This window comes from Apaloderma vittatum, unplaced genomic scaffold (assembly GCF_000703405.1).
Source record: "Apaloderma vittatum isolate BGI_N311 unplaced genomic scaffold, ASM70340v1 scaffold7609, whole genome shotgun sequence".
NCBI classification, from domain to species: domain Eukaryota; kingdom Metazoa; phylum Chordata; class Aves; order Trogoniformes; family Trogonidae; genus Apaloderma; species Apaloderma vittatum.
The window spans coordinates 33,760-47,903 of record NW_009735717.1 but is presented as its reverse complement, the minus strand read 5'-3'; the positions used below and the strand labels follow the sequence as shown (position 1 = coordinate 47,903).

The window sequence follows — 14,144 nt, the reverse complement described above, 5'->3', positions numbered from 1 at the left end:
CCAGAAAAAAAAAAAAATTAAGTAGCTTCTAGCAAGCTACTCATACCTTCTCTTCACCTTGCCTCAACCTCCCAGGGCTGGGTGGTACTGATGGACGTTTTCTCCCTTTCTCTTGCTGGAAGAGATCCTGTAATCTTAAAACAAAACAAAAAATAATAAAGAAATGAACAAACAAAAATGCCACACATAAAAAAACACAAAGAAAAAAATCAATCAAAAACTAGATTACAGGTATTAGGTGTGAAAGGTACAAGTTATGAAGTTTCTCCACACTCAAACAGCCAGGTATGCCTTCACAAGTCTTTACTGCAAACTCACATGGTTGCTAACACATGCCAAAGGCCTAAATAGAACATTTTCTTCACCAACAAGATTATTTCACTTAATTGTTTTCCCATGCTCCTCTTCCTCACCCTTCCACCTTTATTCAAATTACTCTGTCTTCTCAGATGCAAGTTGTGCTCTACAACACACCACCTTTATCTGGCCCCAGATGAATTTCTGTTTCAATCAACAGCTGTGTGGTCTTTTAACCAGTAGAGGACTTTCAGCACAAGCTGTCCTAACACGCTATAAAACAACTGCACTACGGGGAGACAAAGGACAAAAGGAGCTCTTCCCTTCCATAACTAACTCAGTATCAGAGTCACTCACGATTCCAACATGTGTGTCCTCTCACCTACTATTCCAGGCTTGCAGCATCTCACAGAGTCCTTGCTTTTTAGCTATCAGGGACTCAAAAACAGATTGGAGCTGTTGAGGTGTGTCTAATGATGATGAAAGTAACCTTGCTTGGATTTTGTCAGTCCAGTTTCGAAACTCCCCCTCTTCCATCTGCCAAAAGAAAAACTGTCAGTGTTCTGTGACCAGAGATGACACTAGATCCAAGTGGCTTCTCCATACACTTTGCAGGCTATGGTCTGCTGATGCAGAAATAGTCCATTACCTCCTTTTGGGCAAAGAGGTCTTCCATCTTCTCTTCTCTCGTTTTGCTGAAAGTATCAGTTTTCAGAGAAGCAAGGCGATCATCAACAGCAAGATACACTTGTGAGACCCTGTTGACAAGGACGCAAAGAGTTAAGCCATGACTACTTAAAACATCTTCAACATTCTTTAATGGAAGTCTGAATGTGTTTAAGAATACAAAAAATCACATATGATAGTCTTCTGCACGGCAGATCATCCCACCAAATTTACAGGGGAAGTTGCAAAAAGAAAATCATTAGTATAGCAGTAACCTAGAAGTTGCACACAGTAACATTTCTCTTCACAACTTATTCTTGGCTGTAGAATTTTTCAGAGAGCAATACAAAGGTCACAAACACATTACTAGCAGAGTGGAACTGGTGTGTCGTCTGTGTCTAGGAAGGACCTGGAACTGCAAGCTACACCTCCACCAGAAGGGCTCAGAGACAGTCAGAGTGAGTAACTATTTCAGGTCTAAACAGAGCTCCACAAGTCCTGAAGTCAGGCACTCACATCAGTCATGGAGGAATACTGCCACCAGGCAGAATTGTAGTCAAGCTGGATTTAATTCAGTTTCCATCGTGCTGGTCTCCCACATTTTGTTCCTACATCTAGAAGGTGTCTTAGACTACAGGAAGGTACCAGACTGCCTCCTATTGCCACAGTCAATAGCTAACAAGGGCAATGTCTTTTACACACCAGAGAGTTTAGTTGTCATGTGGCCAATATAATGAAAATAGTTCTGTTTGGACAGTAGAATTGAGCAGTGCCTTTGTAGTTTTTCTGGGCTGAAGGCAGAATTTAAACTTCGTCAGATCTTCCAAAAAGGACCATCTCCTCTGTTCCGTTTTTATTATTAGGGGGAGGAATTAGAAATACTTTAGTGGTGCTTGATAAGGCATTTTGTAAGAAAAGGTGACATTTCAGATACCAGCTGATGGTCAAACTTTAAGTGGCTACTTGGCAACATCATTCAAAAACATGCTATATCACTCAAATAGCAGTGTAACACTCATGAATGGAGAAGAAAAGAATCTTAGTTTCTATTGGCTATGTTTAAGCTGTATTGCCAACAGATGAAAAGGTGAGAGATTAGTACAGACAGACCAGGTAAAGGAAATAAAGAAGATTCCACTACCACCCTCCCTTAGAGGTATATGCACATATAAAAGTGTTTAAAACCATTACTTTTCCATTATATAATTACTATTTAGCAAGTCTTATCTATATTAGCACAAAAGGGTTTTTGTTCTGCTAATAAAACTCCAGAACACAAATAAGCTGAGAAACAAAGCTTACTTTTGAGAGAAATCCTTGAGATCCTGCAAAACAGTAACCTTTGATGGAGCCTGTCGTTTGATGTAGATCTTGGGGAGTGGGACACATACTTCAAGCAGCCGGATTGGAGAGTAGCTGAGAAGGCAACACAACAGCTATTAACAAGACTCTTCCCCCATAGTACTAATTCTACACCATATTGTGCTTTGTGGCCCTTTTATGAAAAAGGGCACCTTCAATGTGTCCAGGGCTTGAGTTACTTTTAGTGGCAATAACACCCTGTTCATTTGTCTCCTAGGTAAAAAGTAAAACCACAGATCATGTTGCAAAAACAAAATTCTAGAAGTTTTCAAGATTAGATGGGGAAAATTGTTTTCCTTCTGCATCATGGAGTCATGTATTCTTAGGAACATTGCCCATCCCAGCCAGGATGGTGACCCCTCTGCAAGTCAGCACACATCCCTGCACTGGTGGTTATAGTGCAGTTATGCTATCCCATACTGCACTCAAAGTGAAGGACAGACCTGATGAATCCCTACCACATGCTTCATAGAATACTTGCGAGAGAAAGAATTTTTTAGCAGTGGATCTCACCTGAAAGATGCCACCATCTGATTATAGGAAAAATACTGGTGATAGTCATGGTGAATGGAATGACCACAAGGCTCTACATTGGCCCTTCGAGTGTACTGGTGCCCGTAGAATCTGAGCTCAAGGTATTTTGCAAAAGACATAGACCAAGAATCATTGGAAAGGGGAACAACCGGTGTCACCTGAAAAATTGAAAGCCAAGTGTCTTAATTTCATTCTTCAACCAAGATTAAGGACAGGCTAACTTAGACCACAATCTAGTATTTCCAGCATGAGAAGCACCCATGACCCTGAAACATACTAAACAACAACAAAGATAGCATTTATACAAAGCTAAAGCCGACATATTGGTACAGTAAATCAGATAAAAAACTGCTAGTTGGTGACAGGTGCTAAAGCTGGAGGAGTGCAAACATATTCTTGATGGAGGCTTACATCTGGGACGCTATTTCTCTGCATAGAGACAACTTCCAGCAGTGGTTTCATCACACACTTTTCCCTGGCAATTCTTCAGCTACAAATACACTGTTATTGCTCTGCGGTGTATTTCAACAGCAGCAGTGCTTGTAAGCTTCGAGTGGTCATCCCTTTATACATACTAAATAGCCTCAAGCATATTAGCGTTTACATGCGCACACAGAAATAAAAGGTTATACACAGCAACATAGGGTTTGCCTTCAGCAATTACACCAACTTCCTTCAGGTATCTTTAAAGCCAACACTCATGCTTAAGCCACCATAAGTAGGTGAATCTAGTCATCCACATGCGTAATTCTGATGTTTTGCATTTAATTTATTCTCATCTCTTTGAAGGCTCTTACGTTTTACAATGTTTAGCTAGAGATGAGTATGCAGTTGGTCATGTTTTCTTAACTAAATTACAGAACAAGTTTCAAATAATATACAATCTTACTATCTTGTGGGTTTTTTAAAGCAATTTATCATTCTTCTAATGAAGATTTTACTTACTTTCTAATGATTACCAAAGGAAGTCTAGACAGTACACTGACGCAATACAGGCTGTCCAGTCCGTAGCATATCAAAGAATACCCACTGGTTTTAGCCAAATACCAAGCCAATAGGACTCAGTGTCTGCCCCTCCCAATACGTACATCCTTTTGATGCCCATACTGATTCACAGTGGGGAAGGGACCATATTCTCCACCTCTAAGAGAGCAATTTCCTTTTTTCCATGTGTCAGAAATTACTTTCCAGTAACATATCAGCTCCACTTAAACCTATCCCCCTTGACACTTTTGAGCAGTACTACCTCACACAAGGTGTTTCACCCTCAATTGGCCCCTTTTTTTGTAGAAAAAAGGAATTAGTAGATACCTGGTAACATCCGTATCAGTAACAGGTTTTGTGCTAGTTTAGCCATAGGTCCAAGGATGAGCACTTTGTCAAAAACACCACCTCTCTGTACAAGGCCAGTCACAACAGGAATACTACATTGGAACAGCAATGGTACTTAAGTCCACATCCTTACCTGTTTGCACAGTCTACACCAGGAGTAAGTAAGAATGGTGTGCTGGTACCCAGGGACCGGGGAGTCCAGCTCTTTTAACACAATTTGCACACAGCCTTGCCCATGAACAAAGCGACGAATGTGGTGCACCATTGGTGTTTCGCAGAACATGCTGGGGCATTGGTAGGAAGGCCTTACAGAGAGAAATGGGAACACTTATGAACGCTCATGCGCTAGGTGCTACTGAAGAACTGATTCAACACACCTAATATGTCTTTTAATATCACAGTACTATTTATCTTTACTGTAAAAGTTTCCTAAGCCTTTAGTGAAGGCTGTTTCTGCAAAATGAATTGTAGTCATTCAGAAACAACATGTAGGGAAGTCCCCTTGCCAGCAATGGCTGTACAGGTCCCAAAAGCAGCGACTGGATACTGGTTGGTATCGCAGTCTTTATACAATGAATCACCTTCTGTCAACACATTCCATATAGTCTGCAAAATATGGATCAAACACCTGGAAGTGCTTAGCATCAAATTAGACCACTTTGGCAGTGTACCAGAGCAAAGGCTACTAAGGACAAACATGTGCCAAAGGGCCTTCAAAATGGTAATGTCTCAACTCCCAAAATGTGAGAAGATGTGAGCAAATAGTGCCACATAACCTCTTTGAACAGAAAAACCCATGACCTTTCTTTCGATGTGTTCTTTTAAGTCAGAGAAGAGAGACTGACATCAGAAAAATAAAAGCTGAATTGTTTAGGTACCAAAGTGAAACATGGAATTCTTCATAGAAAAAAAACAAAATAATATTAATTACTGAAACTACAGAGGTTGAGAAGCAATCACTTTAGCACTCATTAGCTAGTCAGCAATGAGAAAAAAGAACTCAGAATTGGGCAGCTAAGCTACTCCTCCTCATTGATCAGCACAAGGAGAAATACTTGTTCCTCCAGAGAAGGCTGAACATTTAAGAGCCTTCTGCTACTGCAAGTGGCCAATGGAGAGAACAAAGTGACCTTGACTTTCAAGGAGCCACAGACTTCTAGCTTCACAGCCTGCTGAGACTCTGTATAGGGTTCTGGCAGTGCTGGTTATTACTGAAATGTAACAACTTGCACCTCTGTCAGATGAAATAATTGTGCAGTATTTCACCAGCACTAAATGTGTTCTGGACCATTTATGTTAGCCACTTTGCAAGCGTGGCAAAGCCTTAGTCTGAGATGTTTAAATAATGCTAAAGGAGTAGGGTTTTCCAGAATTCATAGGAAAGTTAAAATAGGAACTTCAGAAAATTGTGATCAGTACAGTTGCTTGTTTCAAAAAACAGCCACTTGCTCAGACTCTTAACTCAGCCCTTAAGTGTCCTAACCACTACAAGAAAGTGCTAAGTGAATACATTTGTCTTTATGACCTTTTAAGTCTTGTTTTGTAATCTGTTCCACTTCCTCATTAAAGGAAATCAGAAGAACAGGGCTAAAGCAGGAAAGCAGATGATCTGTTTGCTTCTAAGAGGTGAGCATGAGTAACTGAATTCTTAAATCCAGCTCTTGTTTCACTACAGCATGATAATAGAGCAAACAGAGCAACGGATTTAAGTAGTAAGCTTTACTAAGACACCACTGGCTCTGCAGAAAAAGTGGATAGGACATGGAATCTATGAAGAGGGCAGTAGGTCAAGTTTACAGAGCTATCAAAAGCTTTTGCTTTGTTTAGAATGAGATTTAGACCAAGTTCCTCCTCACCTGAAACAGTAGCGCTCCAGAAAAATCCCTAGAGTCAGGTCATTTTTCCCATAGAACTCCATCGTCACAATCCTATAGAGAAAGAAAAGCTTTAGATGGTGGATGCTGCCATTGTTTGCTGTGCAACAACCTTTAGGTGGACAGATCTGCACCTACTGCTGGCTTCTTTTCAGCCCTGTATACCTTCAGAGGCTTTTTTCCCCTCTTGACTATCCTTTCTAGATCCCTGCTGTCAAGTTTGCTAATAATGAGATCAGAGACTTACTAGAACAACTTTAAACTTGACATTTAAAAGTTAAATATCAAGTTCAAGAATATCTAGGCACAGAAGTCTAGACAGCTTGAAGCCTCAAACACTAACATTTAAGCAGTTACAAAAAGGGTACATCCAGAATATGAAAAAGCTTTAACAAAACCTCATTCTTCTAGAAGATAAAATAGCAACTTTTGTTTTCTCAGAACCTGACATGACCAAGCCACTTCAAGTGTGGAACTATCAGCTTAAGCGTGACAATTCAGACATCTCTAATATCAATAATGTACATCTTCTTATTGTTGCTGTTTTATGAGCATATCATCACCTTTGGTTCTTTCCTAAGCGTTACAGGGAAAGGTCTAAAAAGAGCCATTTCTTTATTTTCACCTGAGCTAGATGATCAAACACCAAAACCTGTCCTGTTTAGTAGAGCTAGAAGCATGTCATGAGTTGCACATAATAAACATATTACAGCCCCCTAAGCTGGAATTACAGTTACAGGATGGGCACAATCTAACAAGGAGTCCTCAAAAAAACATCACTATGAGGCGAGCACTGACTTTAACTCAAGAAAAAAGACAGCAACTATGCAACGCGCAGAGGAGTAGGTTTCATACCAGGGGCTAACACAGGCACTTGGAGCATTGCTGGACTGAGCAGAAGAGCTACTGAAGAGAACACAGAGCTTCTGATGGTTTACTGGACTCAGACAATCCACCTGGTACAGAGAAAACAACTCATTTACTGGTTACAGACACCTGCATCCACACATAACTCCTCATTAAAAAATTATATTCTAGTTGTTTTATTCACAGATGAATCCCCGCTTGCTCCCTTTTTACAGATTAAACCTGCATTAACTCTTGAGTTTCAAGTAGACTTGTATCACGTGCAAATGCTAACTGTCGCTTTTAGAATGGCATAACTAATATGCATAATGAAACCAAGGCACGTGTATGTGTTTCTGTGGAAAGGAAGCTTAGGAAAACAGAAGACAAGTCCTGAAAAAAACATCCAGAGTCTCCAAAGCACTGTACAGCTTAGGACACCTTGGAGTCAAAACTCTGCCAATATATTAGACTTCAATCACTCATTCAGATTATAGAAAGGCTTCTAACTCTCTGTCCTCTGTGAAGCGATTTACCATGCTGCTGCTGAAATAGAGTTGTTTCTCCTTGCACACCCTACAGAACTATGAAGTTACCAAACACTTTACTTCAATCATGGAATAAATCTAAAATACCATCAGCCAGTCCGATCCAGAGCAAGGGTCAGTCTTACAGTTTGTAGGATTACGACCTGTGAAGCTAACAGATTTACGTTTAAGCACCAATTAAAAAGTGAGTCTGCTCATGAACTTGGGAGTCAATTGGCTCAAGGTCCAAAATGAGTTTTTCAAGAGATCAGTTTACTCCTCTTGTTCATAGACAGTCTTCCTCAACAGCTTCCAACTCAAGAAAGTCCCAAGATCCTTTTCTTCAGATACAAGTTAGTTGCTTTCATGGCAATTTCTTAAAACTTTAAATATTTTGATTAGAAGCACATATTGCCTTGCTTTGAAGTTTCAAAGATTCCCCCCACTTCATTATGCGATTTTCACATTTCTTCAGATCACCCAAACTTTTACGAGCAATCAAGTACTTTAATGTAATTACAGCCTACCGTAATTACATTAAGCCCTCCAAAGATGAAAATATACAAAAAACAACCACCATCTCTGGTTTAACATTTACTGTGAGACATTACACCTTCTGTATTACAGTAAAAAACTTAGGGAACCTGGGATTTCAGTAACTTAGCTTTGAATCTTACCTTATGAGACCAGGAGGATTCACTCTGAGCCAGTCCCTTCTCATCCTCTTCAAGTCTGCACCCAGTTTTTCCAGCAGAGACACTAGACACATCCTTACTTTGGGCAAAGGGATCCGTGCTTTTCTGTAGTATCCTCCCTCCCCTGGCCCGATAGTCAGCCAGCATTCTGGCCAAGCTCTGGCTATCACCTACATGTTCTGCAATTCTAGTATTAATCAACTCATGAGAAGGCAAGATTTGGATAGTCTTGGCTTGGATACTCCCATTCATCCCTTGTAGTCCAGAGAGATCCCGCAATAATTGTCTCTTCCTTCTGCTCTCCAGCTCCTTGTACTCCTTATTGAGGAGAGGAGACCAATAAACTTGCTCAGGGAAGTATTCCCGGGCAGGGCACCTCATGCCTTTTTCAGTCAAAAGAAATGGTTCACGGAACATCATTACAGGAGAAATACAGAGAATGACATCTTTCAACTCCTGCTTAAATGCTGCAGAGTAAGTCTTGAGACGATCCTCAGAAGAAGTCACCTCCTCCGTGACATATAAACCAGTATCATCCTGGAGAGGGTCTCGAAAGACTCTCATCTGACTCTTGGACTCCTGCAGATCATCTGCCTGTTGAAGAGGCTCTAGTGCCTGGCTATCCAGAGTGGGCAAGTGCTGGTTCATGCCATGAATGGGCAGCAGGGATGTTTCAGGTACTGCCGGAGGTACAGAGTTGAACACTGGAAACAGTGACTCCACTTTGTGTTGCTCTTGCTGTTTTGAAGATGCTGTTTCCAGCTGACTGTTCTCTTGGTCACTCCTCTCAAACAAACCTCTTTGTTCAAGCAAGGTGACCTCATCAGAGGACACTGACTCAGAGATTGCAGGCAGCTTTTCAGAGGATAGTTCAATGTCTCTGACTGCTGTGCTGAAATCTTCACCATTGAAGAAGTTCTGTTGTTCGTTTTCATCTCCTGGCTCCTCAATAAGGGAGTGAAAGGAGGTGTTTTTGGTTAGAGTAGGGGGCATGGCAAACTCATCCATAAGGAAAGAGATTTCCAGCTGGGAATGATAAGCCACACAGACCATGAAGATCAGGATCTCTTTCACACGGGTCAGCTCATACTCTGCAGCACCACACAACTTGATAGTGCAACCCAGGTGCTGGGGACATCCTTCAAAGAACATCAGGGTTTTTGTCTGATCTAGAACGAAATAAAAAAGAAAAAAAGAAAACACATACCATAGGAATGAGGATGACAACTACAGTTAACCAGCTCTTAGGGACCTCACACACTAAAGAGACTGTAACAGAGACTAACAGCAAATAACACTGGTAGCTCAGTCCAGCTGCAGAAATTCACATCACTGTACTGAAATAACTTATTTTTGCAAGCAAAACAAAACATTTGCTGTAAAACTTTGCCTGTTTTGTAAAACAAGTCATCATAAAGTCCAAGTGACGGCCACGTGGAACACATTGGCCCAAACAGCGTATTCCAAGATCACTGAAGACACTGCAGCAACGAAGCAAAAGAACCACTATCCTCCCAGGCACATTTTCTCATCCTTACAAGTCAAAAGCTTACAAGATTTTGAGTGCAATTTAAAGGCTGGAAGTGAAAAGGAAAGAGTTGCAAAGATTCCACCTCCACAAAGATTTGCATCAACAGCATTGATGTGTGCCAGCACCCTCGGTAATCTGTCAAGTAGCATTTCTTCCTTTGCAGTCTTCCACGGCCTAAGGAGGCTTCAGAGAGAAAGAAATCCCATTTCTCAAAGGTGTGCAATGACTGGACCAAGGGCAGTGTGCACAAATTGCAACAAAGCAAGTTTTGAGTGGATATGGAAAGAACATTGGACCAGATGATCTTTCAAGGTCCCTTCTAACCTGGGCTATTCTATGATTCTCCATTTCTATGAGGACAAAATCTTTATGATGAGGACGGTTAAGCAACTGAACAGGTGCCAAAACAGGCTATGAAGTCTCTCTTGCAATATTTTCAAAAGCTCTGAGAAACCTGATCCTGCATTAAAATTAATCCTTCCTGTTTTTAAGGGGAAGTTGAAGTAGACAAACTCCAGGATGGTGGGAAGAGAGAAAAATAGTCTGGAAGAAAAAAGCCAGCCTAATTAACATCTAATGTGTCTCATTTTTGTGCCTACAGCCAGTTCACTGTAGGTCCAAGAAGTAAATGAAATAAAGGAAGATGAGTAGGAAGGATAATACTTGATCACACAATACACCCAACAATACAGATACAGTTAAGAGGAGCAAAGCATTTATCCTTTCACACAAACAAGCGAAGACACATCAAGCTTTACTCACCATTGGGCAACTGAAAAACTTGCATATAAAATTTATGACAGGTTCCCAAACGCGGTTTGGTCAACAGTTGATCCATTGACATCACTAAGTCTCCCTGGGTCATTCGACTTACCCGGTCTAACACTTGCTGTAGAATAAAAAGAAAGAACAGTAAGAATCTAGAGTGGAAAGATGACCTTGGCATCCTTATCTTGCTCTTAAAAATGAATAGACAGACAGATAGATAGATAGATGGATGCTGGGTAAATATTTCTGGTGTGAAAATTTTCTGCAAGATTGTGCCCTTCCCCAGAGATACCTGGATTTGTTCAAGTGAAAAAAGTTTCAGGAAGTACAGCACAGTCTGCCAGCTCCCAGGAGCTCATCCAGCTCCCACAGCTACTCCGGCTGGCTGGCAGTGCTGGGCCTCACAGGGACACAAAGGCTCTCCAGCAACCACTGAGGACTCATGCAGGATTTGCTACAAATACGTGTCGGACCAAGCCAGAGTATAACGACCTGCCAAGCAATGACACAGCAGAATAGCTGTGAAGAGCTGAGGAAAAGTTAATCTCTAGGTCTGTTTATCTTCTTGAAAGCAAAATACCATTAAAGAAGAGCCCAGTTTGTTTAAAGAAGAAAAGACAACTCTTCGTCTTCTCCAGGGAGCTTGCTACAAGAAATTAGAGAGATTCTCCACAAGGCCCTGTCTGACTCTAACAGGAAATGCTCACCGGCTTGACATTGATGACCAGAGTGATACCATGCTCTAAGAGCATGTCCTGGGCAATTCGGGACACAGTCTTCTCCACAAGGACCAAATTAGGCCTGACATCAACTATCCGCTGTACATAGTTCTTCAAGAACTCCCTTTCCTGCAGACAGGGACAAAGTATGGCAGTTAACTACTGCAAACCCTCTGAAAAACAAACAAACCCACTTAAATGCTCAATCTTAATTTTTGTCTCATTTAGATACAGACCTTTTCTATGAAACAGGGAAAACAACTATAAAAAAAAGCCCCATCAGTTGCCCATTGTGCATGCTTCCCCACACCCACAGCACAACACCTAGTTTATCAGCAGAATCCAAACATGCACATATGTCACCTTATATCCTTAGCTAGAAAAAGGCTTTATGTTCTAAAATTGCTAGAATTAGAGCATCCTACACCAAAGCTGTTTGGAATACTACATTCTTCATCTTCAGATACATGCCAGCATTGAGTGCTGGCACTCAGAGACACTTCCATTCATAAAGAGTATGCCAGTGCTCTGCGCCTCCAGAAGTCTGTACACAGAGCCTCAGTCCCTAAATTTGTACCTGGGGACTTCTGAAGTGTGAACCTAAACACCGTGCATTGCAAAAGTGCTCTTCTAACCATGCCCACATTTTGGATTCACGTCAACTATCCCCCTCACACTTTTATTACTACACACAGAAAAAGTACTCAAAACTCTATCAGAACTGCTGGAGGGAGGATACAACTTCCCAAGCCAGGTATTCCCTTCCCAATTGTGCTATTGCAGCTCACATCAGTGAAGTTTTAAAGAGTTCTGTAGAAGAGAAAGATACCACAAAAGCAGTTTGCCAGCTCCTCAGAACACACACTTTCTTGTTAGTGTAGCAAAGATAAAACACTTGCTAGAAGCTAACCCTTCCAATTGAATTAGTACTTCTGTAGTATTTTCTGCCCCATAGAACTTTAATGCAGATACACAAATAGCAACGATCACGTCCTAAAGCAGGGACTGAAACAATCACAGAGATCAGTACTTAGAAAGTACAGTAGATACTTCTACCCAATTCGGACAAAGAATGGGTCTCAGTTTAAGATTTTACTAGAAAACCAAGTCACTAGGCAGAAATAAGTTTTATTGCTAAAGCTTTCATACCTGCAATCTTGCCTATTAATCACTCAACAGAAATGGTCTCAAAGGCATGCAAAGCAAATAGTTGAATAAGGAAACAAATGTTATGGTCCAAGCTCAGTAGGTCACCAAATACCCTTGTTACGAGTCCCCTGGCAACACCTGAAGACCAATTCTCAGCCAGGAATGCAGTGTGTTATAAGGTTTATCCATTTCAGTGTGCTCACACTTAAGGCATCTCCCTGCCCACAGGGGCAGGGCATCTGCTGCCAAGTGACATTTTTTAAGTCTATCACTTCATTAAGTTGGTTGCTGCCCCAACTTTTCAAGCCTGACAAGAAATAACATGGGTGCAACCAACCCTCACCTACTCTGACTTTTCTAATATATCTTTGCACACATAAACCGTATCTAGCTCTGACCTTCTGAACTGCATGTTCCTTATACACTGTACCGTTAAAAACAAAACATGTTCTCTAAACTAGTTCAGTTAATTGTAAGGATCATAAGATTGCTCTCCGTATACGTAACTTGATGACAAAAAGTCTCAGGACAAGACTTTAATTTTGTGCTCTATTTACTGCAGCAGTTTTCTTAGTTAGCTGCTAGAACAAGTGATTTCTCCTCATTCCTGTGCAGTCTCATTCACTCAACTCCACCTTACACGCTAAAAAAAAATAAATAAAAATCCAGACATGCACTGATCATCATTTTGCTTGAATCACTTGACCTCAGGCAATTTTAACCAAGAACAAAAATATGCTCTCACCTGAAGTACTATAGGGTCTATGCAGGTAAACTTTGTTTCTTCTCGATAGAGGTACTCAATGGAACACTTCAGCAGAAGAATTTTGGGATTTTTTAAGCAGGAGTTCATCTACAAAAGGCAAAAATAGTTAAAACAAAAATATAAACACCTGAAAGGAAAAAAATACACAAGAAAAAAAGACTTTCCAAGGTTTATTTTTTCTTTTCCCCCCAAATAGTGTCTCAGCTATCCCCTCCCTTGCAGGCCCAACAGCACATTTTTTCTCACGAAGATATTACACCCAGGTGCTGGAATTTCACAGTTACTGTCCAGCAAGAGCAGAATGCTAAAGGTTTCTACAGTTACAAGCAAGAACCCCAGAGTCTCAATACACTTTAAGGCCATCCAGTTTACTTCTACCTTGACCTCCTGCCTTATTAACAGGTTCACTTCACTATACTGTTGTAAGTTAGAATCAAAAAATGCTTTTTTCTGGCTAAAACCTGGGGTTATTATTAGATGCTTTTTGGGGCTGTAGGGGTGGAATGTTTTTCTATACGTGCATGAGGAAAGTTTCCACCTCTAGAATCTCTGGACTAAAAAGAAAACAGCTTGGAAAAGAAATGCTTTAAAAGACATTCTTGTTTAGGGTCTCAAACTAGAGAAACCTCGCAAATCTTCTGAGTGGTGAGAGAAGGTTCGGTTGTTTCCTCAGCATGCACTAGAGCCAGCATTTGATTAATCAAGCCTACATTACCTTTTTGTGTGCAACATTCTTAGTGCAGACAAATCCATTCACCACCATGGAGTCAAATTTCTTTCCACCAGGGATCTAATAAAGCAAAGAACATTTTTAGAACTGTCATACACTCCCATAACTTTTAACACAACAGACCTGTTACATAGCATATCTATTGTAGCTGGTGTGCAAGCTTCAGCTACACCCTTAATTATCAGATGAAAGATCAAACAGTCATGCTGAACACACAACTCTTTTCCTTTAAAGTCTGGCAAACTAAGTACTTGTTTTCATGTTGGCCTAAGTTCCAGGATCCCTATGCTCCTCCCAAAAGATGTATATTTGTTAAATCAAGTACACTCTGGAAGATAATAAGGGAAC

At 40.8% G+C, this 14,144-nt stretch overlaps 1 protein-coding gene across 1 annotated transcript in view; it reads right to left on the bottom strand.

Moving 5' to 3' along the window:
• The window catches only part of PIKFYVE (phosphoinositide kinase, FYVE finger containing), a 58,005-nt gene that overhangs the window by 12,378 nt on the left and 31,483 nt on the right, over positions 1–14,144 (bottom strand). The window contains exons 15-27 of the mRNA XM_009876681.1: positions 13,782–13,856; positions 13,046–13,153; positions 11,140–11,280; positions 10,427–10,553; positions 8,116–9,302; positions 6,921–7,021; positions 6,048–6,119; positions 4,325–4,496; positions 2,839–3,017; positions 2,266–2,379; positions 947–1,055; positions 680–834; positions 47–134 (exon numbers count right to left, since the gene is read on the bottom strand). Coding sequence (XP_009874983.1) covers positions 47–134; positions 680–834; positions 947–1,055; positions 2,266–2,379; positions 2,839–3,017; positions 4,325–4,496; positions 6,048–6,119; positions 6,921–7,021; positions 8,116–9,302; positions 10,427–10,553; positions 11,140–11,280; positions 13,046–13,153; positions 13,782–13,856 — 2,628 coding nt within the window. The remainder of the gene's footprint in view (positions 1–46; positions 135–679; positions 835–946; positions 1,056–2,265; positions 2,380–2,838; positions 3,018–4,324; positions 4,497–6,047; positions 6,120–6,920; positions 7,022–8,115; positions 9,303–10,426; positions 10,554–11,139; positions 11,281–13,045; positions 13,154–13,781; positions 13,857–14,144) is intronic.